Source organism: Taeniopygia guttata, chromosome Z (assembly GCF_048771995.1).
Source record: "Taeniopygia guttata chromosome Z, bTaeGut7.mat, whole genome shotgun sequence".
NCBI lineage: Eukaryota > Metazoa > Chordata > Aves > Passeriformes > Estrildidae > Taeniopygia > Taeniopygia guttata.
In genome coordinates this window covers 2,966,552-2,994,322 of record NC_133063.1, presented here as the reverse complement: position 1 = coordinate 2,994,322, position 27,771 = coordinate 2,966,552, and the positions used below count along the sequence as shown (strand labels likewise).

General features: G+C 51.1%; 1 protein-coding gene across 3 annotated transcripts in view; it reads left to right on the top strand.

The window, feature by feature from the left end:
* The window catches only part of LOC140681724 (WD repeat-containing protein 7), a 41,873-nt gene that overhangs the window by 10,898 nt on the left and 3,204 nt on the right, over nucleotides 1–27,771 (top strand). For 2 of the 3 annotated variants that reach the window (XM_072921974.1, XM_072921976.1), the window contains exons 12-26: nucleotides 1,718–1,938; nucleotides 2,479–2,674; nucleotides 2,949–3,163; nucleotides 4,334–5,097; nucleotides 5,197–5,285; nucleotides 6,621–6,701; nucleotides 7,187–7,305; nucleotides 8,405–8,528; nucleotides 10,456–10,569; nucleotides 15,840–16,061; nucleotides 17,862–18,048; nucleotides 20,499–20,616; nucleotides 21,362–21,511; nucleotides 21,774–21,856; nucleotides 23,302–23,401. In XM_072921974.1, coding sequence (XP_072778075.1) covers nucleotides 1,718–1,938; nucleotides 2,479–2,674; nucleotides 2,949–3,163; nucleotides 4,334–5,097; nucleotides 5,197–5,285; nucleotides 6,621–6,701; nucleotides 7,187–7,305; nucleotides 8,405–8,528; nucleotides 10,456–10,569; nucleotides 15,840–16,061; nucleotides 17,862–18,048; nucleotides 20,499–20,616; nucleotides 21,362–21,511; nucleotides 21,774–21,856; nucleotides 23,302–23,401 — 2,783 coding nt within the window. The remainder of the gene's footprint in view (nucleotides 1–1,717; nucleotides 1,939–2,478; nucleotides 2,675–2,948; nucleotides 3,164–4,333; nucleotides 5,098–5,196; nucleotides 5,286–6,620; nucleotides 6,702–7,186; nucleotides 7,306–8,404; nucleotides 8,529–10,455; nucleotides 10,570–15,839; nucleotides 16,062–17,861; nucleotides 18,049–20,498; nucleotides 20,617–21,361; nucleotides 21,512–21,773; nucleotides 21,857–23,301; nucleotides 23,402–27,771) is intronic. The other variant, XM_072921975.1, reaches the window with a different exon arrangement.

The window sequence follows — 27,771 nt, the reverse complement described above, 5'->3', positions numbered from 1 at the left end:
TGCGCCGAGGTACGGCATGCACCGGTGCAAATGCCGCCATCGTGCAGCTGCTGCAGGGCGAGCACATGCTGCGCCGAGGTACGGCATGCGCGGGTGCGAATGCAGAAACCTGCTGCAGGGCGAGCACATGCTGCGCCGAGGTACGGCATGCGCGGGTGCGAATGCTGCCATCGTGCAGCTGCTGCAGGGCGAGCACATGCTGCGCCGAGGTACGGCGTGCATGGGTGCAAATGCAGAAACCTGCTGCAGGGCGAGCACATGCTGCGCCGAGGTACGGCATGCACCGGTGGAAATTCATAAACCTGCTGCAGGGCGAGCACATGCTGCGCCGAGGTACGGCATGCACGGGTGCAAATGCTGCCATCGTGCAGCTGCTGCAGGGCGAGCACATGCTGCGCCGAGGTACGGCCTGCACGGGTGCAAATGCATAAACCTGCTGCAGGGCGAGCACATGCTGCGCCGAGGTACGGCATGCACGGGTGTAAATGCTGCCATCGTGCAGCTGCTGCAGGGTGAGCACATGCTGCGCCGAGGTACAGCCTGCGCGGGTGCAAATGCTGCCATCGTGCAGCTGCTGCAGGGCGAGCACATGTTGCGCTGAGGTACGGCATGCGCGGGTGCAAATGCTGCCATCGTGCAGCTGCTGCAGGGCGAGCACATGCTGCGCCGAGGTACGGCATGCACCGGTGCAAGTGCAGAAACCTGCTGTGCCCTGTTGTGCTGGCAGTCCCTTCAGCTGTTCACCCAGGCAAGGTCAGTTGGGTATTTCTGCAGGGGGTTTGAGATGCAGGAGCAAAGATCAGGCAAGGGAGCATCTCCTGCCTTGTCCAGAATTGTTCCTGGCCCTGCAGTGCTGGTACTGATGTGCCACTAGAGATCTCCATGGGAAAAGCCTGCCAGGGTTCCTGGTGGGATCCGGGTGTTGTGCTTGGGCTGCTCTTGGACTGTCGGAATCTGTGGGTATTGGTGATTCCGAGATTGTAGAAAGTCTCTGTCTTTCTGCCCCGTTGCCAAAGAAGAAGCCATAATTCGTCTGTGCTGGTTTCAAGGTTGTTTATTTTTGCTTATCTATAACATGTTCTGCTGCCCTGCCGCAGGTCTGTCCTGCAGGGCAGCGTGTGGGGCTCTGCCCTCAGTGGGATGGTACAAACATTAAATACCAGAAATTACGTGTACTATATTTACAATAATGTGCCAATATCTGTCATCTACGTTGAACAGTGTGTCCCCAGCCTAAACCAATAGAAAAATGCCAACATCACCAAGAACATGGAGGTAAGGAAGAAGAAGGAGGAAGAAAAGGATCAGGCCCACTTTCCTCCATCTTAGAACTCCTGACCCCCCTGTACAAAGTAAAACCCCCCTGTACAGGTGTTAAAACCCCCCTGTACAATACTAAAAAATTTTACCTTCTAATTTGTGACTACTTTTACTATACCATCTAACTCTCTGTGACCGCTTGTTCCACCTTCAAAGTTGGTAACTCATTCCATGGTTCAAACTCAAAATCACAGCTGTTTTCAGCTGCTTGCCAGGGTCTAAAATGCTTCTGACCAAGGCCTGGAACCTCTGAAAATGTCTGAGGGACATTTTGAGTTCCGACATTGGACCTGTGGGTTCCATGTGGCATTATCCTCATGGTTTGGGGGTGTGAGTTGCGACAAACGCTTGGGAGCCAATTGTTCTGCTGAATTTCTGTTTCCCTCCCTCTTGGCAGGCTGGCCCCCGCACCGGACGCTCCGAGGCCACCGGAACAAGGTCACCTGTTTGCTGTACCCTCACCAGGTGTCCTCCCGCTACGACCAGAGGTACCTGATCTCAGGGGGGGTGGACTTCTCCGTCATCATCTGGGACATCTTCTCGGGAGAGATGAAACACATCTTCTGTGTCCACGGGGGAGAAATCACCCAGCTGCTGGTTCCACCAGAAAACTGCAGTGTAAGTCCTCTAGGATAACCTTTCCAGCACCTCAGTCCTCCTGGAGAAAGGGAATGCAGCATGGAATGCCGGGGGTGTAGCACAGACCCAGCTCTTGCAAGGCCTTCACAAAAACCAGCTTGATTATTCTGGTATTTATGGTTTCTTCCACCATGCTTTAATTCTGTAAAGGGTTGAAAATAGGGGCTTTATTAAACCTATTGAAAATAGGGTTTAGAGACAATTTTGCCTCCTGAAACTTAGCTGAATAAATAGAATTTAATGAACAAAGTGACATTGATTGAAAACTCTGGGGTTTGCTTAGCAAAATGGGGTTTAATACCTTTTCTCTTGTCATGACGTGCAAAGGATGGATTAAAGGGAATTTCTGGTCAGGGAATTCTGTTCCCAGTGACCTCAGCGAGTTTGAGCATTGATGTAGGTGCCTGAGTTTTGTGCATTAAAGAGCCTTTTGGTCACCCTGCTCGGCCCAGTGGGGGAAAGGTGTTTAATATCAGCTCTGCGTTATGACAAAGCTGTTTATTTTTTTTCCTGTGTTAGGCCAGAGTGCAGCACTGCGTTTGCTCTGTTGCCAGCGATCACTCCGTGGGTCTGCTGAGTCTGAGGGAGAAGAAGTGCATCATGCTGGCCTCCCGCCACCTGTTCCCCATCCAGGTGATCAAGTGGAGGCCGTCCGATGACTACCTGGTGGTGGGATGCTCCGATGGCTCCGTGTACGTCTGGCAGATGGACACTGGTGAGCTCAGAGCTGCTGTTAATCCATTTTTAATGGACACAAATACAGATCTGCCCTTAGTGCTGTCGAAGCTGTGTCTGAGGGGAGAACTCAGGCACTGTGGCACATTTCTGTTTGGCGTTCGGTACAGAATGACACTGGGGGGCTTGTGAACCTCATGGAAGCATAGGGAATCCCATCCTTTCAGCAGTGCTGCTAGAGCCCAGCTGCTAAAGCGTGGGTCACACCCACTGTTTGTGCCCCGTGCCACTGAGCTGTCCCCTCCCCGCCCCAGGGGCGCTGGACCGCTGCGTGATGGGGATCACGGCCGTGGAGATCCTCAGCGCCTGCGACGAGGCCGTGCCGGCGGCCGTGGACGCGCTCAGCCACCCCGCCGTCAACCTGAAGCAGGCCATGACCCGCCGCAGCCTGGCCGCCCTCAAGAACGTGGCCCACCAGAAGCTGCAGACGCTGGCCACCAACCTGCTGGCCTCCGAGGCCTCGGATAAGGTGGGTCTTTCCAGAAGGAATGAAATAGGGGAAGTTTCCATCTTTGTAACCAGCAGGTTCTCGGCCTGGGCTCTCCAAAACCTAAACATGGTTCTTCCCCTGTTTGTGTGCTGTCCGTGATGCTGCTTCAGTGTGTATCCTGCTCTTTGGTTTTGTGCAGCTTGAGTTACAGAGTCCGCAGTCATGCAGTGCTTTAGGCTGGAAAAGCCCTCTGAAATCAGTTCCCCAGCACTGCCAAGGCCACCGCTGTCCCTCTGCTATCCTGTGTCCCCAGGTGCCACATCCCCACGGCTTTAATTCCCCAGCCCTGCCCTGGGCGTGGACAGCCTGTTCCATGGTCCATGAGGAGCTGTTCCCAACATCCAGCCTGGAGCTGCCCTGCTCTCGTGGCCAGCAGACAGCAGCACAGCTCCATTCCCAGCCCCTTCTTTTGCCCTGTGCTGTCACCTTCTGTGCTGAGATCATTCCTTAGAGCACCACCAGCATGTTTCCAGAGAAAAATGTCTGCTCAGGGCTTCTGCTGCTGCTCCTGCTGGATCCAGGCAGAACTGGAGCACCACCAGCATGTTTCCATAGAAAAATGTCTGCTCAGAGCTTCTGCTGCTGCTCCTGCTGGATGCAGGCAGAACTGGGGATGTTCCAGTCATACCTGCAGGGTACAAATGTGTGGGCTCCTCAGCCAGTGAATGAAAGGGTTAGGGAATGAAGGTTTTAATGCTTGAAAGCTTTTGTTAATGTTCTGGTTTCCAGTCTCCTTTCTGACATTCTTCAGCTTTTTTCCCACAGCACCTTCATTCCCTGCCTCCTGCCTTTTTTCCCCCTTGGGAGGGAGGGAAGGAGGAAGAAGATGGACTGAAGGGGAGTGACCAAGTGGTGCAGTAACTGCAGGTTGGGGTGAATCTGAGCATCTTCCTCTCCAATGGGATATATTGATTCCATTGTTCACCCTGCAAATAAGAAATCTTTAATGTGCTTTAAGCTTAATAACAGTTTGGCTGTTCCTTGCAATATAACTACGCTGTCACAGGGTTCAGGAGGGGAAGGTGAACTTGTGTCTCACTTGGAGAGCTCCGTTTATCTGTAAACACCTGTAAATTGAATTTCTGTGGCTTGTGGGTGTGTTTCACACTCACCCTGTTGGAAATTTCACCTTGCTGTCTCGTTTCGCAGGGGAATTTACCGAAATACTCGCACAACTCCCTGATGGTTCAGGCTATCAAGACCAACGTTACGGACCCGGACATCCACGTGCTGTTCTTCGACGTGGAGGCGCTGATCATCCAGCTGCTGACGGAGGAGGCGTCCCGGCCCAGCGCCGCCCTCGTGTCCCCGGAGAACCTCCAGAAAGCCCCCGGCGCCTCTGACAAGGGAGGCTCCTTCCTCACCGGCAAACGGGCGGCCGTGCTCTTCCAGCAGGTCAAGGAGACCATCAAGGAGAACATCAAGGAGCACCTGCTGGATGATGAGGATGAGGACGAAGAGGCCGTGAGGCAGAGGAGAGAAGACGGCGACCCGGAGTATCGCTCCAGCAAATCCAAACCGCTGACTCTGCTGGAGTATAACCTGACCATGGACACGGCCAAGCTCTTCATGTCCTGCCTGCACGCCTGGGGCCTGAACTCGGTGCTGGACGAGCTCTGCCTGGAGCGCCTGGGCATGCTGAAGCCGCACTGCTCCGTGTCCTTCGGCCTCCTGTCGCGCGGGGGCCACATGTCCCTGATGCTGCCCGGCTACAACCAGCCCGTGGGCAGGGCGGCCTGGGAGCAGCTGGGCAGGAAGGCCTCGGTGACCGAGGGCCTGGGCAAGGGCACCTACGGCGTGTCACGGGCTGTCACCACGCAGCACCTGCTCTCCGTCATCTCGCTGGCCAACACGCTGATGAGCATGACCAACGCCACCTTCATCGGGGACCACATGAAGAAAGGCCCCACCAGGTATGGCTGTGCCCAGCGGAGCTCGCCGTGGGTTCGGGGGGTTCCCAAAGCCCTGGGGGCTGCAGCTGATGGATCTCCCTGTGGATGTTTCGTGTTTAGGCCACCCAGGCCGGGCACCCCTGAGATGGCCAAGGCGAAGCCACCCCCTGCCGTGTCCAGCCATGCAGCACAAGGGCAAATCAAACAAGGTAAAAACCACTTCCTTGGCACCCCTTGGATCTGTCGTTGCAGCTCATTGCACTGAATTTAACACCTTGTTGTCGAGAGAGAAAATTGCTGCATGGGAGGACAAAGCAAGGTAGTAATGTAATGTTAATCTCCATGAAATTACTGGGTGTTAGGACTTGCTCAAGAACCAGTACAAGGTGCTGATTCTGCCATGGCATCATTCCCTGACAAGGAGTTTTTGCCTGTGTTCAGTGCTCCCAAACGTTCTGGCTTTGAGGAGCCTGGAAATAAAGGCTCTACAGACTCATCCCAAAGTGTTTCTGTGGGAGTGATCCCAGCTTGGTGCCAGCATCACTCCTTGGCTGGTTGGAACTCCTCACATTGGAACAGCGTGAGCAACTCCAGCCAAGCCAGGCAGAAACTCTGGGGTGAAGCTTTAGTTTCAGTCTGGGGTGGGTTTGTGCAGCTATCATTTCTGGTTTTCCTAAATTAAGCATCTTTTTTGATGCACCTTGTGCAGGTGGGGTGGGAAGGGATTTACTGCAGCCGCTCTGTGCCTCCCACGTGCTGGTGGGGTGGAAGGCCTGGAAGAAAGGTTGGAATGCAGATGGGGAGTGGTGGGCACTGTGGGCCAGCTCCTGGTTGGATTCCATCATCTGACAGGTCTTGTCCAGCCTTAATGGTGACATGGGAGTTTCCAAAACACATGGCCCAGGTGCTCTTTTGGGTTCCAGAACTCGTGTCCCTCTCCTTTAGGCTGTTTGGCATTTCTGTGGTAGTTACATTTTTGCCTGGAGGCCCATTTAAAACGAAGTTAAATTCCAGCCAGCCCTCAGGAGTTCATCCTGGATATCTTGGAGTGACAGATTGGGCAGCTCAGGGTGTTCAAGGTTGATTTTTTGGGCCTTTGGTGCATAGTACAACTTTCAAATCTATGGAAATGTGGGAAAAGCTTGAAAAGAAGCAGCGAAATTCCTGGGTTTCTAATTTACAGTCAAGCATGAAATGAAACCAAAGCCACCTGCCTAAAAACATACCTAAAATCGCTTAATTTTGATGTATTTTGGTCTTTTCAAAACATCCCAGTTTCTGTCGCTGTCTCCATGTTCCTCTGCAGCTGCATGACTGCCTCTTCCTCCTTGGAAAACCTGGAATTCTCATTAAGTTGGACATTATTTTTGGTTGAATATTATTTTGAAGCTGAGTGTTATTTTTAAGTTGAACATTTGAGTTGAACATCATCACAGCCTCCCCTTGTTTTCCACTCTCCAGTGATACTAACCCGTTTTTCTGCTGCTGCTCTCCTCACTTCCCTCTTTTTTTCTCTCTTTTATTTCTTCTTCTTCCTCTGCAAGTTGCTCCTGCTGCTGCTTCCAGCACGGAATCTGGGCACTCTGACACTTCTGCTTTCCATTCCTGTTTCTTAGTCAACGAAGGTATTCCTTCCTCACTTTTCTACTTGTCCTTTACTTCAGCTGAAATCCTTCCTCATTGTTATTTTTAGTTGATTTTTAAGGGATTTTTTTCTTTGAACACGGGGTACCTGGGGTAGGTTCCCCCAGGTTTCACAACACTTACATCTGAGTTTTGGTGTTGGTGGAGATTTGAATGTAATATCGGACATCTGTTTAATAGAATATGGAGTTTTTTTACACACTGTGTTATTTGAACTCTGTGTTTCTCTCCTGGTTTTACCTGCACAGAGCTGTAGGAGGAATGCACCTGGATTTGGTGTGCTAAAAGCAAGATTCAGGGGGAGAATAAGGATAGCAGCAGACTGTGCTTGGGTCAATGCTCATGAGTTTAAATGAGCACCAAAAAGCCCGTGGGGTCCTTGAGTGTGTTGTTACTGTGAGTGTGCTGTGGCTGTGCCCACAAATGAACGTGTGAACTGAGGCGTGCTCCCTCCTGTGCTCCCCAGGCTGGAGCCAGCTGGCTGCCATGCACTGCGTGATGCTCCCGGACCTGCTGGGGCTGGAGAAGTTCCGCCCTCCCCTGCTGGAGATGCTGGCACGCCGCTGGCAGGATCGCTGCCTGGAGGTGAGCCCAGCCTCCTGCTCTGGGGGCTCCTGGTTTGGTGGTGAGATGTTCCTGGGCTGGGAGCCCCACTCATTCATTGCCAGCAGGTTTTATTGTCGTTCCAGAGTGTTTTAGAGCCAGTTTCACCCTGTCAGGAATGGCATGGCTGTGTGTGCTTTGTGACCCTCTAGCAGCTGATGCCTGCAGCAGAGCCTGGGCAGAGTTAAAGAACAAAATAGGGATTTATTAAAAGGCCTTCACACCTTGGGCGGTGCAAAGCCTGGCTGAGGCTACACCCAAGATGGACAAGGGTCACGAGTTTTCACACTTTTGTAAGTTTTGGTCCATTTCCATATTGGGTTAATTGTCCAATTCCAGCTCCAGGTTGTGCAGTCCCACCCTCCCAGGTTGCTCTCCTCCATTCCCTGCTGTTGGCACTTTTGGGGCCGAAGCTGTAGGAGTGTCCCTGGTTCTGGGCTGGAAAAGGATTGTTCTGTGTGACTAAACTCTGAGGAGAGCTTGCTGACTCTTCCTGTGAAATTCAGAGTTACACACTAACGCAGTACAGAACCTGGAAAATACAAAAGCTAAAACTGAGGGCAGCAGAAATGTGTTTGTGCTGGCTGCTGGAATATTTTCAGTTAAAGCCCCATTTAACCCTGTGAGGAGTTGGTGTGTGACCCCGGAGCTGTGTTTGGCTGTTGTGGGTGTCCTGCAGGCACTGCTGCTGGAATACTCTCAGTTACAGCCCAGTTTAACCCTGTGAGGAGTTGGTGTGTGACCCTGGAGCTGTGTTTGGCCGTTGTGGGTGTCCTGCAGGCACTGCTGCTGGAATACTCTCAGTTACACCCCGTTTAACCCTGTGAGGAGTTGGTGTGTGACCCCAGAGCTGTGTTTGGCTGTTGTGGGTGTCCTGCAGGCACTGCTGCTGGAATACTCTCAGTTACAGCCCCGTTTGACCCTGTGAGGAGTTGGTGTGTGACCCCAGAGCTGTGTTTGGCTGTTGTGGGTGTCCTGCAGGCACTGCTGCTGGAATACTCTCAGTTACAGCCCCGTTTAACCCTGTGAGGAGCTGGTGTCCGTGCTGCATGACCCCAGAGCTGTCCTGTCTCTCCTGCAGGTGCGGGAGGCGGCGCAGGCGCTGCTGCTGGCGGAGCTGCGCAGGATCGAGCAGGCGGGCCGCAAGGAGACCATCGACACCTGGGCTCCCTACCTGCCCCAGTACATGGACAGCGTCATCTCCCGTAAGGAGCGCCTGGCACTGCCCCTCGGCCGGGAAACAGGGAGAAAAAGGGCCTTGGGAACCCCCATTCCTAACCATCCACCCAGGGAAAGGGCCTGGGGAACCCCCGTTCCCAGCATCCATCCAGGAAAGGGCCTGGGGATCCCCCATTCCCAGCCATCCATCCAGGGAAAGGGAACCCCCATTCCCAGCCATCCATCCAGGGAAAGGGCCTGGGAACCCCACATTCCCAGCCATCCATCCAGGGAAAGGGCCTGGGGAACCCCCCATTCCCAGCCATCCACCCAGGGAAAGGGCCTGGGGATCCCCCAATTCCCAGCCATCCATCCAGGAAAGGGCCTGGGGAACCCCCATTCCCAGCCATCCATCCAGGGAAAGAGAACCCCCTGTTCCCAGCCATCCACCCAGGGAAAGGGCCTGGGGAACCCCCATTCCCAGCCATCCACCCAGGGAAAGGGCCTGGGGAACCCCCATTCCCAGCCATCCATCCAGGGAAAGGGCTTGGGGAACCCCCATTCCCAGCCATCCATCCAGGGCTGGGAACCCCCCATTCCCAGCCATCCATCCAGGGAAAGGGAACCCCCATTCCCAGCCATCCATCCAGGGAAAGGAAACCCCACATTCCCAGCCATCCATCCAGGGAAAGGGAACCCCACATTCCCAGCCATCCATCCAGGGAAAGGGCCTGGGGAGCCCCCATTCCCAGCCATCCACCCAGGGAAAGGGCCTGGGGAACCCCCCATTCCCAGCCATCCATCCAGGGAAAGGGCCTGGGGAACCCCCCGTTCCCAGCCATCCATCCAGGGAAAGGGCCTGGGGAACCCCCATTCCCAGCCATCCATCCAGGGAAAGGGCCTGGGGAACCCCCCGTTCCCAGCCATCCATCCAGGGAAAGGGCCTGGGGAACCCCCCGTTCCCAGCCATCCATCCAGGGAAAGGGCCTGGGGAACCCCCATTCCCAGCCATCCATCCAGGGCTGGGGAACCCCCATTCCCAGCCATCCACCCAGGGAAAGGGCCTGGGGAACCCCCCATTCCCAGCCATCCATCCAGGGAAAGGGCCTGGGGAACCCCCCGTTCCCAGCCATCCATCCAGGGAAAGGGCCTGGGGAACCCCCATTCCCTGCATCCATCCAGGGAAAGGGCTTTGGGAACCCCCATTCCCAGCCATCCATCCAGGGAAAGGGCCTTGGGGAGCCCCCATTCCCAGCCATCCATCCAGGCCTGGTGAACCCCCATTCCCAGCCATCCATCCAGGGAAAGGGCCTGGGGAACCCCCATTCCCAGTCACTGTGTTTCTCTGAGCTCAGTTAGACTGGAAACCATCCCAGTGGGTCAAAACTAGCAAATTGAGATTAGGTTTTTAAGTGTTGAAACTCTTGGAATTAAGGATACAGTGTTGGAAGAGTTGAAGGGAATAAGAATTATTTGGTATATAACAGACTTGTGTAAAGTTGCATTTTCTGCTAGAAGGAGAGGAAGGAGCATAAAGAAATATTCTTTATTCTAACTCCTTTCTGCCCAGAAATTAGCTGAGAGGCCTTCTGCTTGCCATATTACTAAAATTGTGTTGGTTTGGTGAGTTGTGGTTTGTTTTGAAGGGAAAATCTGCAGTGTGGCAGCACAAATGGAGAGGATTTGGTGTCTGTCTGGAATGCTCCAGACTGGAGCGGGCAGGGACACCTCCCAGCAGAGCAGGTTGTTCCAGGACATGCCAGGGATGAGGAGTAATCCATGCTGGCCCTGGAAAGCCAAACAAATACCAGATTTTGCTATTTCTAGATGAGGTTGAGCATCTTGTGCGGGAGTGGAGTTGAAGCAGCCCAAAGCAAGGCAGGCTGAGAAGCAGTGAAATGGAGTTTAGCTGCTGCAGAAACAGGGAGTTCTCTCCCCAGATCCCTGATTTTGGGGTGTTGGGTTGTTGTGCAGCTGGAGTGACCACAGAAGCCCTTCAGACTGCGAGTGCCAGCCCGGATCCCTCAGGAGCAGAAGCCAAAGTCCAGGAGGAGGAGCACGACCTGGTTGATGATGACATCGCAGCAGGTGAGCATTCAGATCACTGACATTACCAAGATAATTCCTGTGTCTCTCTTTCACTGCTTTTGGAGCTCTGAAATCTGCAAAAATAGAGGTTTTCTGTGGCTGTTTGTCATTCTTTATGGCTGTTCCCTCAACAATTTATTGTGGTGGAAGATCTGATTTAAGGCTGCTGCATCCTGAATTTTGGTTTCACTGGGATACAGTGAGGTTTGTATTGGGAGAACAGAGGGGAAAATAAGAATTTTGGGACAACTTCACCTCAGTTTCTTTCTCTGATGGTCCCATTAAGACCAATATTTGTTGATGGGATTGCTGGTGTGTGGTGCTCAATAGGATCTTTTCCATCTTGGGGTTCCCCAAAAGCTTCCAGTTTTCAAGATCATTTCTTAAAAGGATCATTTGCACCTCAGAACTTAGGGAGAGGGAAACATGTTAGCTGAAAATCCTTAATACACTTCAGTGGCTTTTAAACATTTCAGAAGTTACTTAGAAAATTTGCTCTGTCCTCAAATCTCCTTTTAATGCCTGAAAGGCTTTTTTTTTTGGGTAACTAAACATAGACCAAATGTTTCGTTTCAGTAATTCACACATGGATCACAGCGTTTTCTCCCAGTTGGGCATAAATTCTCCTGGCTCAAATAGTCAGAATTTGGGAATTTGGTGAATTGGCTTATTCAGGGTACATTTTGAATTGCTTTTTATTCTGTAATTTATAGACTTTCTGATTTTGGTTCCACCTAACTAAAGCAAGCTAAAAAATGGGGGGAAAGCTTTTAATTTGTGTGTGACCACTCACTGGAACCCATCCACCCTGCCGGGGACTATTGTGTGACCTTCCAAAAAATGCAAGGGTTGCTCCTGCAGACCTGGGTCCCATTCCTGCACATCAAAAATCTGGTGGAAGTTTTTAAAAAAACAAGCCTTATTGTACTAAAAAGTGTGGGTTTTTAAATTTTATTTTGGCTGGAATTTGGGCTGTAACTACTCCAAATTAAGTCTTACTCATCACTATTTGTTCCAAGTGATCCTGTTGGGAAGTTGTCACTAAAGTTCAAATCCAGTTTATTTAAGTGTTAAAAATCATTGGTCTAAAGGCTCTTTATATTAAGATCCTATTAACAATAAACATATCTTTAAAACAATGAGATTCTCATCCCTTAAATGTGCCCCTCTGAGGGAAATGTTGATGGATGGGCCCAGTGCTTTCAGACCTGGATAAAAGGTGCCTGATATTCCCCATCCGAGCAGCACAGGATCCATTTTGTCTCTGCCTATTTCCCTGGAAAAGGCTGCAGCATCCTCACCCATTTTGTGTTCCCAGATGCTGCAGCACAGTGAAATATTCCCTCATAAAAGGGAGAAGAAAATTCCAGTAAACTGCAGGAGATGAGAATGGCTGCAAAAACACTGATTTTATGTGTGGAAAAGCACATCTTCCACCAATTTGAGTTGCAATTTCTTATGCACGACAACTCCCAGCACTTAAAGAGCTCTGCCATGAAATTATTCCCAGTTTAGAATTCCAGATATGCCAGAGCGCTGATTGTGTTGACACTGTATTTTATTAGAAATGAGTAATTGGCACTGAATTGTTGTGGCGGACACAATCCAAGGTGGGCTGTCAGGGAGGAATTCCCAAAATTCCTGCTGGGGTGGGCCCGGCGGGAATTCCAGCGGGGAATTCCAGCGGGGGATTCCCGAGCTGGGCCAGCAGAGGGAGCCGCGGGTCGGGGAATGGCCGAGCGGGCAGCGACTCCGGGGATCGGTAACCAAAATTCTGTAAAATATTCTCCTGTTTCCCCGCGTTTTCCCCGTGCTCGCTGCCACGGGGATTCATCGGTCATATTGGCACTTCTGCTTTATCTGGAGAGAGTCCTGACAGGTTGGGTTCAGGTGGATCCCTGTCAGGTTGGGTTTAGGTGGATCCCTGTCAGGTTGGGTTTAGGTGGATCCCTGTCAGGTTGTGTTCAGGTAGATCCCTGTCAGGTTGGGTTTAGGTGGATCCCTGTCAGGTTGGGTTTAGGTGGATCCCTGTCAGGTTGGGTTTATGTGGATCCCTGTCAGGTTGGGTTTAGGTTGGATCCCTGTCAGGTTGGGTTCAGGTAGATCCCTGTCAGGTTGGGTTTAGGTGGATCCCTGTCAGGCTGGGTTCAGGTGGATCCCTGTCAGGTTGGGTTTGGCTAGATCCCTGTCAGGCTGGGTTTAGGTGGATCCCTGTCAGGTTGGGTTTAGATGGATCCCTGTCAGGTTGGGTTTAGGTGGATCCCTGTCAGGTTGGGATTAGGTGGATCCCTGTCAGGCTGGGTTCAGGTGGATCCCTGTCAGGTTGGGTTTATGTGGATCCCTGACAGGTTGGGATCAGGTGGATCCCTGTCATGTTGGGTTTGTCTGGATCCCTGTCAGGTTGGGTTTGGCTGGATCCCTGTCAGGTTGGGTTTAGGTAGATCCCTGTCAGGTTGGGTTTAGGTGGATCCCTGTCAGGCTGGGTTTAGGTGGATCCCTGTCAGGTTGGGTTCAGGTGGATCCCTGTCAGGCTGGGTTTAGGTGGATCCCTGTCAGGTTTGGTTTAGGTGGATCCCTGTCAGGCTGGGTTTAGGTAGATCCCTGTCAGGTTGGGTTTAGGTGGATCCCTGTCAGGTTGGGTTTAGGTGGATCCCTGTCAGGCTGGGTTTAGGTGGATCCCTTTCAGGTTGGGTTTAGGGGATCCCTTTCAGGTTGGGTTTAGGGGATCCCTGTCAGGCTGGGTTCAGGTGGATCCCTGTCAGGCTGGGTTCAGGTGGATCCCTGTCAGGTTGGGCTTAGGTGGATCCCTGTCAGGTTGGGTTTAGGTGGATCCCTGTCAGGTTGGGTTTGGATGGATCCCTGTCGGGTTGGGTTTAGGTGGATCCCTGTCAGGCTGGGTTCAGGTGGATCCCTGTCGGGTTGGGTTTAGGTGGATCCCTGTCAGGCTGGGTTCAGGTGGATCCCTGGCTCTGTCCCAGCTCTGCAGCAGGCACAGCACACCTCTCCCAAAACCACCCTGAGCACACCCACCCACTCCTCTGGCAGCTCCACCTGGAGAACTTACTCAGGCTTTAATCCTTTTACTGTAAGCTGGGCTGAAATTAATTTCACCCCCAGAAGTGTGCAAAGCCAATTAAGGGGAGCTCAGGAGCTGGGTGTTAACTGCAGCCTGACCCCAGCCCTGCTCCCAGGGCTGCAGTGCTTGCAGTGGCACACTTGGCAATACTGAGGATTATTTTTCCAGCTAAAATCCCGGCGGGTTTTGTCCTCGTGGCACGCAGACCTCTCGGAGGTTATTCATTTTCTCCCTGTGATAGGGTGATCAAGCGTCCTGTCAGGAAAATGGATCTGCGTGTCAGCCCATGCTGTGATTAAAGGGGGACGCAGTGCAGGGAGAAAATACCAAATTGTCACGGCCAAATGAAAGGGCTCCTCTTCCAGGTGTTGTTCCAGAGGAAATTCTACCTGCCACTTCAGCTGGGGAAAATAATTCCCATTAATTGGGGGCTTCCCCTAGTAATAAAAAAAAAAAACTAAAACATTAAGGAGTTTTTATCCCCCTCTGTTTAAGCAGGTTTTTTCCCCACCCAGAGGTTTCCAGGGGAATGCTTGGGATTTTGCTGTATCTGAGGGGTTTGGTTGGTTAGGTTTCAATTTCTCAGAGTTTCAGCAGGTTTGGGGGATTTTTGGGTTTGTTTTCTTTCCGGGGCAGAAAATCCTCCATGGCAGCTGTGAGGATCAAACTGTCCCATTCCAGATTGCTAGTGGAACCTTCCCACAGTGTCCTGGTGGGAATTTCTTGTGGGGTTAACAAAGAGGGATGTCTTGGCAGCAGGAATGAGCTCAGCTCCTGGTGCCCAGCCCAGGCCTGGGAGCTTTCCCAGTGGAAAACAGTGGATGAGGGGCAGATCCAGGATTCCCAGTAGGATTTTTTTTTTTTGCCTTTCCAGTTGATACATAAAAATTCTCTTGCTACAGATTCCCATCCCTGGAAGTGTCCAAAGCCAGGCTGGACAGTGCCTGGAGCAGCCTGAGCTAACGGAAGGATGGGATGATCCCTGAAAGCATTCCGTGGTCCGTGCAGTAAGGGTTAACTCGGTGTTGCTGCAGCCCTGGATAATTTCCTCCTGGAAGCCACACATGTGTTGGCTTTTCCTTTCTTCCCGGGCTGGCTGGGTCAGCCCTGGGCTATTGATCCATCACAGCATCTGCCGAGAGGACGGACGGACAGACGGATGCCCTGCAGCCCGCCCAGGCTGTGCTGAGCCCTGCAGCAGCCTGGCAGCACTGGGGCACTGCTGCTGGGCACTTCCACTGCTCTGCCCTGCTTTGTTCCAGCCCCCCTTCCTCCTCCAAAGGCACCGAGATCGATTTTTTCCCTTTTTTCCCTCCCTTCCCATTGTTAAGCTTTCCCTTGTTTTTCTCTACCTTTTGGCTGGCGGGGCTGCCTGAGCACGGCTCCTGAAATTTGGTTAACTTCCTTATTCTCCTCTGGATGTCATTAACAGAGACACCCCATCACTTCATTAATCCACCCTTCGTTAATCCGCGAGCCTCATCCCGTGTCAGGTGCTGCTCCCAACTCCTCGGCCAGCAGCACTTGGGAAGGATTGAAACTTCCTTGGTTTTTGGAATAAATGCTAGGGAATTTCCAGGATGCTGGAAATTAGCATCTAGATAAGAGTGGGCTTTATTTGTCAGAATGAGTAACTGTGGTTTTGTTCCAATCATTTCTTCAAAGATTTGGGGATTTTACTCTAAATAAAAAACCTCCTCTACTTAGTGGAATTCAGAATCCCTGGACTATGTTTAATTAATAACAAATACTTCACTTTTATGTAAAATTCATAATTGTGGTTTTATCCTGTTGTTAAAAATCTGTTGAAACCATTTTACTGTATGAAAATATACGTTCGGTTTAATGGTGTGTGCTACAATTGAAATATCCTAAAATTTAATAGGAAGCTGGATGTGGTGATGGATCTGTATCAAAAAGATGCTTTTATATCCTACATAACGCAAAGAACTTATCCCAGAAAAAGAAACCCATCATTTAAAAACAATCAAAATTGCAACTTGTCGATTTAAAAGCAAAAAGCAACCCAGAAATCCCTAGATAAACACAGAAACCCGTGGATCTTTTACCAGTGATCAAGCAAACCTGGAACCTGGGGAGTTTGGGCGATGTCTATCCCCACGAGTTCTCAGCTCCTGTGAGGGGTGATTTGGCTGAGGCAGCAGTGCTAACAACCCGCTCCTCTCTCCCGCAGGCTGCCTGCCGGGGCTGCCGCAGCCCAAGAAGGCGTCCACGTCCTACGAGGAGCGGCGCAAGCAGGCCACGGCCATCGTGCTGCTGGGAGTCATCGGCGCCGAGTTCGGAGCCGAGATCGAGCCGCCCAAGCTGCTGACGCGGCCCCGCAGCTCCAGCCAGATCCCCGAGGGCTTCGGCCTCACCAGTGGTGGATCCAACTACTCCCTGGCCAGGCACACCTGTGAGTACCCCCCTTTTTTGTGGGGGATCTGCTGGAGTTCTGACAGGCTTTATTCTCCTGCCAGGTAAAGCAGAGTACCTGCAGTGCTTTTATCTGCTTTGTTCTTGGCTATTTGTCACCTTCAGCGCCCCAGGCTGCTCCGAGCCCTGCCCTGGACACTTCCAGGGGTGGGGAGTGCACAGCTTCTCTAGGCAAACCTAAATCCACCAAAGGCATGGATCTGATGGAGCCACCAAATCTCTGCCCTCGGTGACGTGGAGCTGTGGCTGTCCCATCCCATGGGCAAGGATAATTCCCATTAGCCCAGGGTGCTCCAAGCTTGTCCAGCCTGCCCTGGAGCAATTCCAAATGGGACATGATTATAATCGAGGGAAAAAAAAAAATCTGGTCATCATTATGCAAAAAATATCTTGATTTGATACCCGAGAGCAGATCCTGGAATAAAAATAAAATACTAAAAATTCACTGGGTGGGCCAGGAGCAGAAAGGGATGAAGGGATATGGAATTTTAACCCAGCTCTCCAAATTTCTGTCTCTCTGTGGACAATCAGGGGGAAAAAATCATCTAGAAAGGGTCACAATCAAGTTAAATCCTATTCTTGGAGTCCATCATTTGGATTTAGTTGGATCTTGATCAGAGTTCTCAGTGTCTCATTCCTGCCTGGGCTATTGATTTTCCTGAGCAAATAATTTCATTTTTTAAAATCCATTGGCAAACTGGGGATAACAAGGCTGCCTGGAGCCGTGTGCTGGGAGGGACTCCAAGGCAAGGAAAGCCATTTTGGGAATCCAGGGCTGTCTGTGCAGTGACAATGAGTGAACCATTTTAGCATTTGGGCACATCTGGTGTTCCAATAAAGGAGCAAATGTGCCAATACAGACTGCAGCAGCTGGAATAAAATTCACTTTTGCTGCCCCTTTCCGTGGGAACGGCATTCCCTGAGCTCGGGGCTGCCCGAGGAGTGGTGCCCACCCGCGTTTTTGTCTCCCGGGCTAATTACCTCGTCGGCCTGGCTCTAATGTGACATGTTTATTGCCCTAACGAACAGCTCATTAGCGCCGCGATGTTTTTGTCAATAGCCATTCCTTCGCTGGAGCCCGGGCCGAGCTTTAAACCGAGATGTCCCGGCCTGGGACATCCCTGCAGGAGGGGCAGGAGCGGGGTTTTACTGCTCCATGAGGCGCCTTTTCAATCAGCCTCTGGCTTCGAGGCACAAAATTCACCTGCTGGCAGGACAAGAAGGGATTTCGGGGCTTGTTTCACACAGATCGGGACTGGCTTCTGTGCATCAACTGGAAAAACTCTGTTGGCTTTTCCCAGTCCTAAAAACAACAGGAGGCTTGTTTAATAAACAAAACAAGCAACTTGTTGAGGACACTTCAAGAAAAAGCTGATAAAATCAGCAATTATCTTTGCCACAAGAAGCAGCATCGAGGGGTAATAAATAACGATGGAGAGATAATGATAAATTATCGGCAGGCGCTGCTTGGTTTAGCCCTCCTCCATTTATGTGTTCATAATTGCTTTTATTTAAGAGCAGGCCATTAAATGCAATATTAATAAGTGTTTCCAAAGTGTGCAGAACCTGGATTGGGATTCAGGATTGGTGAAGGAGAAGTCCACTTCTATGTTTTCCCCCAAAACCCATTTCTGTTACTTCTTGGGGTGTGTTTGGGGGTCAGCAGCGGCACAGAGGGTGCCCGAGGGCGGGTGGGACGGGCTGGGGGCAGGCTGGGCTTGTGGCAGGGGTGGCCCTGGTGCGTGGGGACACCCTGACCGGCTGCTGTCCCCTGTGCCAGGCAAGGCGCTGACGTTCCTGCTGCTGCAGCCGCCCAGCGCGCGGCTCCCGGCGCACAGCACCATCCGCAGGACCGCCATCGACCTCATCGGCCGCGGCTTCACCGTCTGGGAGCCCTACATGGACGTGTCGGCCGTGCTGATGGGGCTGCTGGAGCTCTGCGCCGACGCCGAGAAGCAGCTGGCCAAGTGAGAACCGGGCAGGAACCGGGCAGGAACCGGGCACGGGAGCAGGAGCAGCCCCGAGGTGGTGGGCAGGGTCAGGTGCACGTTGGAACGCCAGGGAGGAACGGAATTCCCAGAGCAGCTGCGCCTGCCCCATCCCTGCAGTGTCCTGGAGCAGCCTGGGCTAGTGGGTGGTGAACCCTGCCCATGGCATCCTTAGGGTTCCTTTCCAGCCAGTCCGTTCTGTGATTCCAGGAAATATTTGTTGGCAAACACAGAATTTAAATGGCACCCGCAGTAAGGCTGTTTTAATCCCAGAAATGTGTTTCCGTGTCCATCAGTGTTGAGGAGTCTGACATTCTTCTAAGGTAGATATTGCCCACTTTATGTAGGTTTTAATTTCCTAAGAATGAATCCTTGCCCTGTGTTAGCAGGGGGAATATGGACAAATTGGATTACCATTGTTTTTTGTCTGAATTCCAGTTATTCCTTGTAGTGTGACAGGAGGCACCAGCACCTTGTCCCTTCCCAAAACCCCTCCTGAGCCCCACTTTATGTAAATCCCAACTTCCAGAGTCCAGGGGACCAAGTTCTCCAGCAAGTCCTTCTGCTGGTGTGATTCCACCCTTAGCTGTCAGGAAGATTAGTCTGGCTCTCCCTCCAAAGAGCAGGGAATAAATGAAGGGATCAGCGAGGAGCCTTGAGGAGCCCGGCGCAATTTTCCTCATGATAAATTGCATAATAAGCGCGAAAGCGTTTGCTTATTAATCCATAACAAGATTTAGATTGAAAATGGCCTGTTACATTCCTGACAGATCCAGGATGGAGGGAGATGGAAAGAAATGGAGCAACAATGTGTGCAGGGGTTAAGTGTGGATCTCACCCTGCCGGAGCCCCGCTGAGCTCCCGCTTTGTGCCGGATTTGCCGTGGACACAATAACGGCACACAGCTGCCGCTGCCTCTCCCGGAGGTTTTATTAAAGAGCTTTTATGTCAAGCTTCTGCTTTTAGATAGAAAAGAAGAAATCACATTTATTGACCAGGAAAACGAGTGGGTTTCTTTTTTCCCTGCTGAATCTGAGCTGTTAGGCAAAACTCAGGTGCTTGGAACTCCTTGGCTTGCCCGGCTCGTCCTGCTTCCCAAAGGTTAGACTGTGCCAAGGGAGACTGCTCAGCTGTGAGGATAAAGTGTTTTCCCAGCATTCTGAGGCTTTGATCTCTTGGCTTGGATGGTGATAGGAATCATTTTTGGCTGTATTTTTGCTTTCTGAGTTAAGCTATGTTTCACACAGGTTTTCATGGAACGGTTTGGGTTGCAGGGTATTTTAAGGATCATCCCATTCCACACCCACACCATGGGCAGGAACACCTTCTACTTGTCCAGGTTGCTGTGAATCCCATCCAGCCTGGCCTGGAATGATTCCTCCCAAGGGCAGGAATTCACTAAAAGCCTGTTGCTTTCCAGGGAAATCCACACTTTGCCAGGCATCCAGAGAGGCACTGCTGGCTTTGGCAACCTCCTCCCAAAGTTAACTGGGATAACTGCTTCCCTGGCTTACTCCTTTCTCATGGAACACCTGGACAGGAGCTTGGAAGTTACATTAAATGTGGTTTTCCAAGGAAAGGCCAATGGGGACATCACCTTGTGCAAGGGACTTTATTTAGTTCCATGTTTTAATTGGTACAGTGATGGTGAGGGATGGGAAAGGAAAATAAACTGGTTGGGATTAGAAACTCCTGCTGTTCTCTTCCCAAAAAATCAGGGAGCACAGGAAAGAAGGAGGAACCCCTTCCACAGGTTACCCAGAAAAATATGTGTCTGCCCTGTCCCTGGGGGTGCTCAAGGCGGGGTTGGACAGGGCTTGGAGCAATCTGGGAGAGTGGAAGGTGTTCCTGCCCATGGCTGGGAGCGGAATAGGTGACCCTTAAAGCCCCATCCAACCCAAACCAGCCTGTGATTCCATGTTTCTGCATTTTGGGGAATTTTGGGATAATGTGCACGTAGAAATTTTATTTTTGCAGTTGCTGGGCACTTATCACCTTATTGCTTTTTGCTTTTATCTTGTTACAGCAAGTAAAAGCCTTGAATTAAGGAGAATTACTCCGTCTAGGGGATTTTTCAGGCTGCGTTTAAAATACTGTAAAAGACCAAACTGTAAATCCTTGGAAGACGCTCTGTGCCTGTGCCTCCGTGGGGTGATATGTATTCAGCACATACAGATAATTTGTTAACAAGGCCTTTTGCCCACTTTGGACAGATGCACTTACTGTTTTCAATCTTCATGGTTAATTATTCGATTTGGGGTTGATGCTGGAACACCCTGACTCCTAATCACCGCTCTTTGTTGGGAGTCCATTATATTGGAACTGCCGGAGTGCTCCCGGTGACCTTGAACTGACATTATAAGCTGGTTCTAATCTTTTCACTCTATATTTCTTTCCTTTGTGCCTGCCTTTGTGCGGCTCCCGTTTAGCATCACAATGGGGCTGCCCCTGAGCCCGGCGGCCGACTCGGCGCGCTCCGCTCGCCACGCGCTGTCGCTCATCGCCACCGCCCGCCCGCCCGCCTTCATCACCACCATCGCCAAGGAGGTGAGCGGGGCTGTTCCCACCTCCGGGGCTGTTCCACCTCCGGGGCTGTTCCCATCGCTGGGGTTGTTCCCACCTTGGGCTGTACCCACCTCCGGGGCTGTTCCACCTCCAGGGCTGTTCCCACCTCCGGGGCTGTTCCCACCTCTGGGGTTGTTCCCACCTCTGGGGTTGTTCCCACCTCGGGCTGTACCCACCTCCGGGGCTGTTCCCATCTCTGGGGCTGTTCCCACCTCCGAGAGCTGTGGGCACCTCCAGGGCTGTACCCATCTCCGGGGCTGTTCCCACCTCTGGGGTTGTTCCCACCTTGGGCTGTACCCACCTCCGGGGCTGTACCCACCTCCGGGGCTGTGGGTACCTCCAGGGCTGTGGGCACCTCCGGGGCTGTTCCACCTCTGGGGCTGCGAGCACCTCCGGGGCTGTGGGCACCTCCGGGGCTGTTCCCATCTCCGGGGGCTGTTCCCATCTCCGGGGCTGTTCCACCTCCGGGGCTGTTCCATCTCCAGGGCTGTGGGCACCTCCAGGGCTGTTCCCACCTCTGGGACTGTGAGCACCTCCAGGGCTGTGGGCACCTCCGGGGCTGTTCCCACCTCCAGGGCTGTTCCCACCTCCAGGAGCTGTACCCATCTCCGGGGCTGTTCCCACCTCCAGGGCTGTTCCCACCTCCGGGGCTGTTCCCACCTCCGGGGGCTGTTCCCACCTCCTGGGCTGTTCCTGTTGGGTGTTGCCCGTGTCCCCGCTCCCACAGGTGCACCGGCACACGGCGCTGGCGGCCAACACGCAGTCGCAGCAGAACATCCACACCAGCACGCTGGCCCGCGCCAAGGGCGAGATCCTGCGTGTCATCGAGATCCTCATCGACAAGATGCCCTCCGATGTCGTGGACCTGCTGGTGGAGGTGAGGCCCTTTGAGGGACTTTAGGAATGGAGAGGATTTGCCTTATTAAAAAAAAGAAATTTAAATTGCATTAGATAAATCGTGCTGTTGGGGAAAATATCCCAGGCAAAAGGTCAAAGCCAGGGTGGACACAGCTTGGAACAACCGATCTGCTGGGAAGTGTCCCTGCCCATGGCAGAGCTTGGAATGGGATGACCTTCAGAACCTTAATTGTAGAGCATAACACACGGATTGTCAACTGGTGGTAATTTTTGTTTCCAAGGTGATGGACATCATCATGTACTGCCTGGAAGGATCCTTAGTTAAGAAAAAGGGTCTTCAGGAATGTTTTCCAGCCATCTGCAGGTGAGCTCTTCCTCTGGGAATACTGTGAAGTAAATGATGGGATCACCAGCAGGATAGATTTCCTAATTAAGAGTGAAACAGTCTTTTAGGTGACACAAAAAAGAGTAAAAGGTGATTTATACAAGGGGAGCATATCCAGTGTCTTTACATGTGGATAAATATCCCAGTCATCCTCTTAAACTGGTCCAACCAATAAATTCTAATAATCACCTGTCGACCATTACATTTTAATTTAATAACCTATTAAAATATTGAATAGTTTCACGGAAAGAACAATTATCCTCTTGCCAGGTTGGATACTGATGGAGATGATCTTGCTCCTTCCTGATGCTTTAAGTGGCTTTCCTTAAAACATAAAGGGAGGGATGAATGGGAATGAGTGCCCAATCTCCCTATTCCCGTGTGGATTTATAGCCATCCAGTATTTTAAAATTCTCTGCAGTTGCTGCTTGTATTTCCTGGTTACAGCCAGTGTAAAAATGATCCAGCACCCAGTGCCAGCGTGGTGGAGCCCAGGGGAAATGGGAAATACAGGGAAATACACCCTGCCCCATGCAAAGCTGCAGCTGAGCTGCATTTTCCCTTCTCCCTGCACAAAAACTGGGGATTTTCTTCCTTCTCTTTCATTCTTTATTGGTTTTCCCCCATGTTTCATCCTGCTTTTCTTCCCAGCTGCTGTCCTGCAGTGCAGGACGTGTGAGCAGTTGCTGTGGCACTGGGAATCCCCAGGAACTGGGAGACAAGTCTGAAAGAGGGGTTCTTTGAAGCCCTAAATATGCTCAGCAATATGGTTTTGAGACTGATTCCAGGTATTTCTGGCAGATTTTGGTAGAGGAAAATTTAGCTGCAAAATTCCAACCTAATTGGGAATGTAGCCGGCACTTACACAGGTCTGCTCTCCCTGTGATAAGGCACAGTGATATCCCCAAGGATTTGGATTTCCAATAAGGATTTAGTGTTGAAATTCTTGGATTTTGCAGCTGCTGGGATTCCAGTAAATACCACATGGTCACACTGGGTGTTCAGGACCACTGCAGGGTGTCACTGGAGTAGAAAGTTTGCTTTTGAGATGAGTTTGATTATTTCTCCTTCCACTTCCCTTCCCTTCTGTTTGACTTTCACAGGGAACACCCTCAGTCACGCAGGGTGTTGGATGGGCACGTAACCATCTGATTTCCAGCTGTACTGAGGTGTTCCAGCACAGGGAGGGTGCATCAGGCACTTGGTGATTATCCCACAGACTATTCCCAAGCAGATAAATCTGATGGATCAGTGTGATCGGGCTCCATGGTACCACACCAACCACCAGCTGTTCTGTGGAATGCCAGGCGTTACACGGGCAGGAGTGGATCTGTCAATGAGTTCCCAGTTCCATGAAGTCCCTGGTGGAGCTCCAGGTGAGTCTGACCCTCCAGCCTCACCTGGTTTCCCTTGTGCTGCCCCAGGTTCTACATGGTGAGCTACTACGAGCGCAGCCACCGCATCGCCGTGGGAGCACGGCACGGCTCCGTGGCGCTCTACGACATCCGCACGGGCAAGTGCCAGGTGAGAGGGGCTGGGCTGCCACAAAAAACACAGCTGGGGGTGACCAAAGGGGCTCCCAGGATCATTAGGACATTCCTTCTCAGGTTTAATTATTATTCACGAGATACAGAAATTTTCCAGGTAAATTACTATGGGGCAGCACCATCTACTGGATACAGATTCCTGCCTCCAAGTCCAGTTTGATACGTTTTTCTCACAGCTGCAGATTTTTCTGGCTGCTCAAAAACATGGAATAACTTGAGGATGGTGCAGCTGAAAAAGTGGGTTCATTGGAGAAAAGCTCAGGTTTTTAATCCCCTTTCCTGTGAGGAGTTTTGGGATCTTGAAAAGCATTTTGGGTTGGTTTGTTTGTTTTTCCCTTTCCAGGTAATTTAAATTTTTTTTAAGAAAGGTGGTTGTAGGAACTGACTGAGAAATTACTTGGAATGATCAATAGGATGGTGGCTATCAAAAATCCCCCTTTTTAACAAAAAATAAATCACCATTTATCTAGGATGGGATTTCCCCTCACTAAAATTTCCTATGTTAAATTGTAGTAGACTATTCCAAATGCAGACATTGAATGTGTTTTTCCATAATTCCCCATCAAAAGCCAGTTCTTTCTCCTGCTCCTCCCAATGGCTGTATTAACCCTCCGGGTGTTGCTGCTGCTCCGCGGGCTGTTGGAGCCGGGCAGTGCCCTCCCCGTGCCGCTATTGATCCATCCTGCAGCTGCTGGCAGCTCCCAGAGATCCAGGCTGGCTGCTGATTGTTCCCAGCGGCCGGCAGAGCTATTGACCCGCAGCCGAGAGCCCGAACTGCCGGGAGCTCCTCCTCAGCAAGGGCTTTTCCCTCCAGGAGCCAGCTGGGATACAGGCTCGTCCCTTGTGCCAGGGAGATCCGTGCCTGCCTCAGGTTCTGTCCCACAGGGCACCAAAAGCTTTCCATGGGCCCCCTCCATACTGCCCCTCACTCATTCCTGCTGCATATCACCCCTCACACATTGCCCCTCCATGTTCCACTTCCATATTCCTCCTCACTCATTCCTGCCCCATATTACCCCTCACTCATTCCTGCTCCATATTCCCCTTCCATATTCCCCCTCACACACTGCCCCTCCATATTCCCCCTCCATGTTCCCCCTCACTCATTCCTGCTCCATATTCCCCTTCCATATTCCCCCTCACTCATTCCTGCTCCATATTACCCCTCACACATTGCCTCTCCATGTTCCCCTTCCATACTCCCCCTCGCTCATTCCTGCTCCATATTCCCCCTCACACACTGCCCCTCCATATTCCCCTTCCATATTCCTCCTCACACACTGCCCCTCCATACTGCCCCTCGCTCATTCCTGCTCCATATTCCCCTTCCATATTACCCCTCACACATTGCCCCTTCCATACTGCCCCTCACACATTCCTGCTCCATATTCCTCCTCACACATTCCTGCTCCATGTTCCCCTTCCGTATTCCCCCTCACTCATTCCTGCTCCATATTCCCCCTCACACACTGCCCCTCCATGTTCCCCCTCACTCATTCCTGCCCCATATTCCCCCTCACTCATTCCTGCTCCATATTCCCCTTCCATATTCCTCCTCACACACTGCCCCTCCATACTCCCCCTCGCTCATTCCTGCTCCATATTCCCCTTCACACACTGCCCCTCCATATTCCCCCTCACTCATTCCCGCTCCATATTCCCCTTCCATATTCCCCCTCACACACTGCCCCTCCATATTCCCCCTCACTCATTCCTGCTCCATATTACCCCTCTATATTCCTCCTCACACATTGCCCCTCCATGTTCCCCCTCACACATTCCTGCTCCATATTCCCCTTCCATATTCCTCCTCACACACTGGCCCTCCATGTTCCCCCTCACTCATTCCTGCTCCATATTCCCCCTCACACACTGCCCCTCCATATTCCCCCTCACACATTCCTGCTCCATATTCCCCCTCACACACTGCCCCTCCATATTCCCCTTCCATATTCCCCCTCACACATTCCTGCTCCATATTCCCCTTCCATATTCCCCCTCACACATTCCTGCTCCATATTCCCCTTCCATATTCCCCCTCACACACTGCCCCTCCATGTTCCCCCTCACTCTTTCCCCCTCCATGCTCCCCCTCACCCGTTCCCCCACAGAGATAACAGGAATTCCATTCTGCAGCTCAGGATTCCTCCCAAACTAGCTGAACCCCAGTATAATTTTGGCAGTAAGGAGCTGTAATATTTGCTGTGGGATCCATGCAGTGCTTCCCCAGCTGGAGCAGCGGTGCCTCTGTGGGCAGGTTCCCAAAAAGCAGCTGGAGTTTCCACCAGCACCTTCCCCGGCACCCCGAGCTGCAGCACAACCCGATGATGACTATTGATGATGATTATTGATCCCTCCCTTCCCTCCTGCCCGGCTTTTTCCCAGCTCTGGCTCCATCTTGATCAGGGGCTGAGATGAGATCTGGGATTTGATAAAGATAATTGATGCTTCACAGGGAATTGGAAGCCAGTTCTGAGAGCAGCAAATGTGCCCTTTGTTTGCCCAGCCTGAAACCCCCCAGCCAAGCACACGGGATTAAACACCAACGGCATCTTTTAGCCCAAAAGAAACCCCTTGGATTCATAATTACAACTATAATTAATCTATAACAATATTAAAAGGATTGAGCCACAGGATTAAGGTATCGTTGAGCACAAGCTCTGTTTGCCCAATTAAACACTAAAATAATATTAAATTCCAACCAAATTATTGATATTTCACGTAAGATTCCTAATTAATAACACACAGCCAAAAATCCTGCACTTAAAGGTGCATTGACACAGGAAAATACTGACGGTATAAATGCTATTTTATATCAAATTAAACACTAAAATCAGACTGGAGAGATTGCAGGTAACTGAATTTTAGGATACCTGATAGTTGATTTTGGGACAATGGGAAAATACTCATATTTTCCCAGGTAAATTCTTGCTGAGTACCAGAGTCTGACCCAAGATCCCCCAATTAATTCCTCATACATGTTCTTTAATTATCTTCTTTTCCTTTATGACCATGTTTGGGTCTATAAGGAGAAATTCTGAAATATTCCATTTTTATTGATTAAATCTTGGGATTCATCATAAATATTTAGAACTGCATTTCAGAAATACATGTAATTTTTGTACCTAAAACCTGGGTCATTTGCACTGGAAGATTAAAGAGAAACGTAAGTTATTTTGGGTTTTTTTCAAAGCAAAAACTACTTTTATGCCTGGGCTGGAATCAATAATGTTTGGTCCTGAGTCCTTCCAGAATTAAAATCCCAGCAATCCGAGCATTAATTGGATTGTGCAGGGATGATTTTATTTCAGTCCTGGGTGCCTTGGCAAAATTTGATTTATGTGGAAGGCAGAAAAAGATTTAATATTCCATTTGGAATGAATCGTGGCTTGGCTTAATTAATTACAGAGTAAAAGCTGCTGTGCTTTAAAGGTGTTTATCCTGCAATCCACGCTGCATTGCCAGGGAAACCTGTTCCCAAAATTCCAGAGAAAAGGGAATTCCTGAGTATAACCTCAAATATGTTGGCCAAGGGCCTTTTCTGCTGCTCTCCAGTCCAGCAGTGCCCTGCTGTGCCAGGAACCCCTGGAATTCCAAGGAACCCCTGGAATTCCAAGGAACCCCTGGAATTCCCAGCGATAAACGCTGATAACAAAGGGTCAGGAATTAGTGGGTGTCTCCAGGGGGGCATTACCAGTTTAAAAGGTGCATTGCACTGCGTTTATTCACACAAACAATACATCACCTTCCCTGGAAAAGTGCATTTCAGGGCAGACTTTCCCAAGCTCTGCCCTTGGAATTGGGGTGCTGGAATGCACTGCCTTTGCTTCATTTCCTCCTGGAAAACACCACAAAAATCCTGGCTGGAAAGGATTAGCATCAATTAGAGAGCACTTCCTTTAAATAACAAAGCAGCCGGATTCCCTGAAGGATTTGTACTTCTTGGAACCTATTCCAGGAGTAAAAAAGAGCAACAAGTGTGCTGCTCCTATTGATTCCTACCTTTGTCTCACCAAAACATATTTTATTGACAAGTGTTCTGTGCTTGTTAAGTGCTAGAGTGGGATCAGCTAATTAACTGTGGGGATCCCATTAAAGAGAGAGATTTGGGGCTCACTCACCTTTGCCACCAGGAATAAATTAATATCTTAATGGGTTCTTAATACATTGCAGGGGCACGCACTGAGCAGGGGTGGGCATGGGAGCCCTGCTAATGGGGTTTTGCCAGTGGCATCTTGGGTTTAACACAGCCTTGGCTTTTTTTGGGGTATCACAGTGGGAGAGGAGCTCCCTGAGGAGCATTTCCATCGGGGGCTCTGGTTTTGGGGCTGCCAGCTCCGGGGTGTC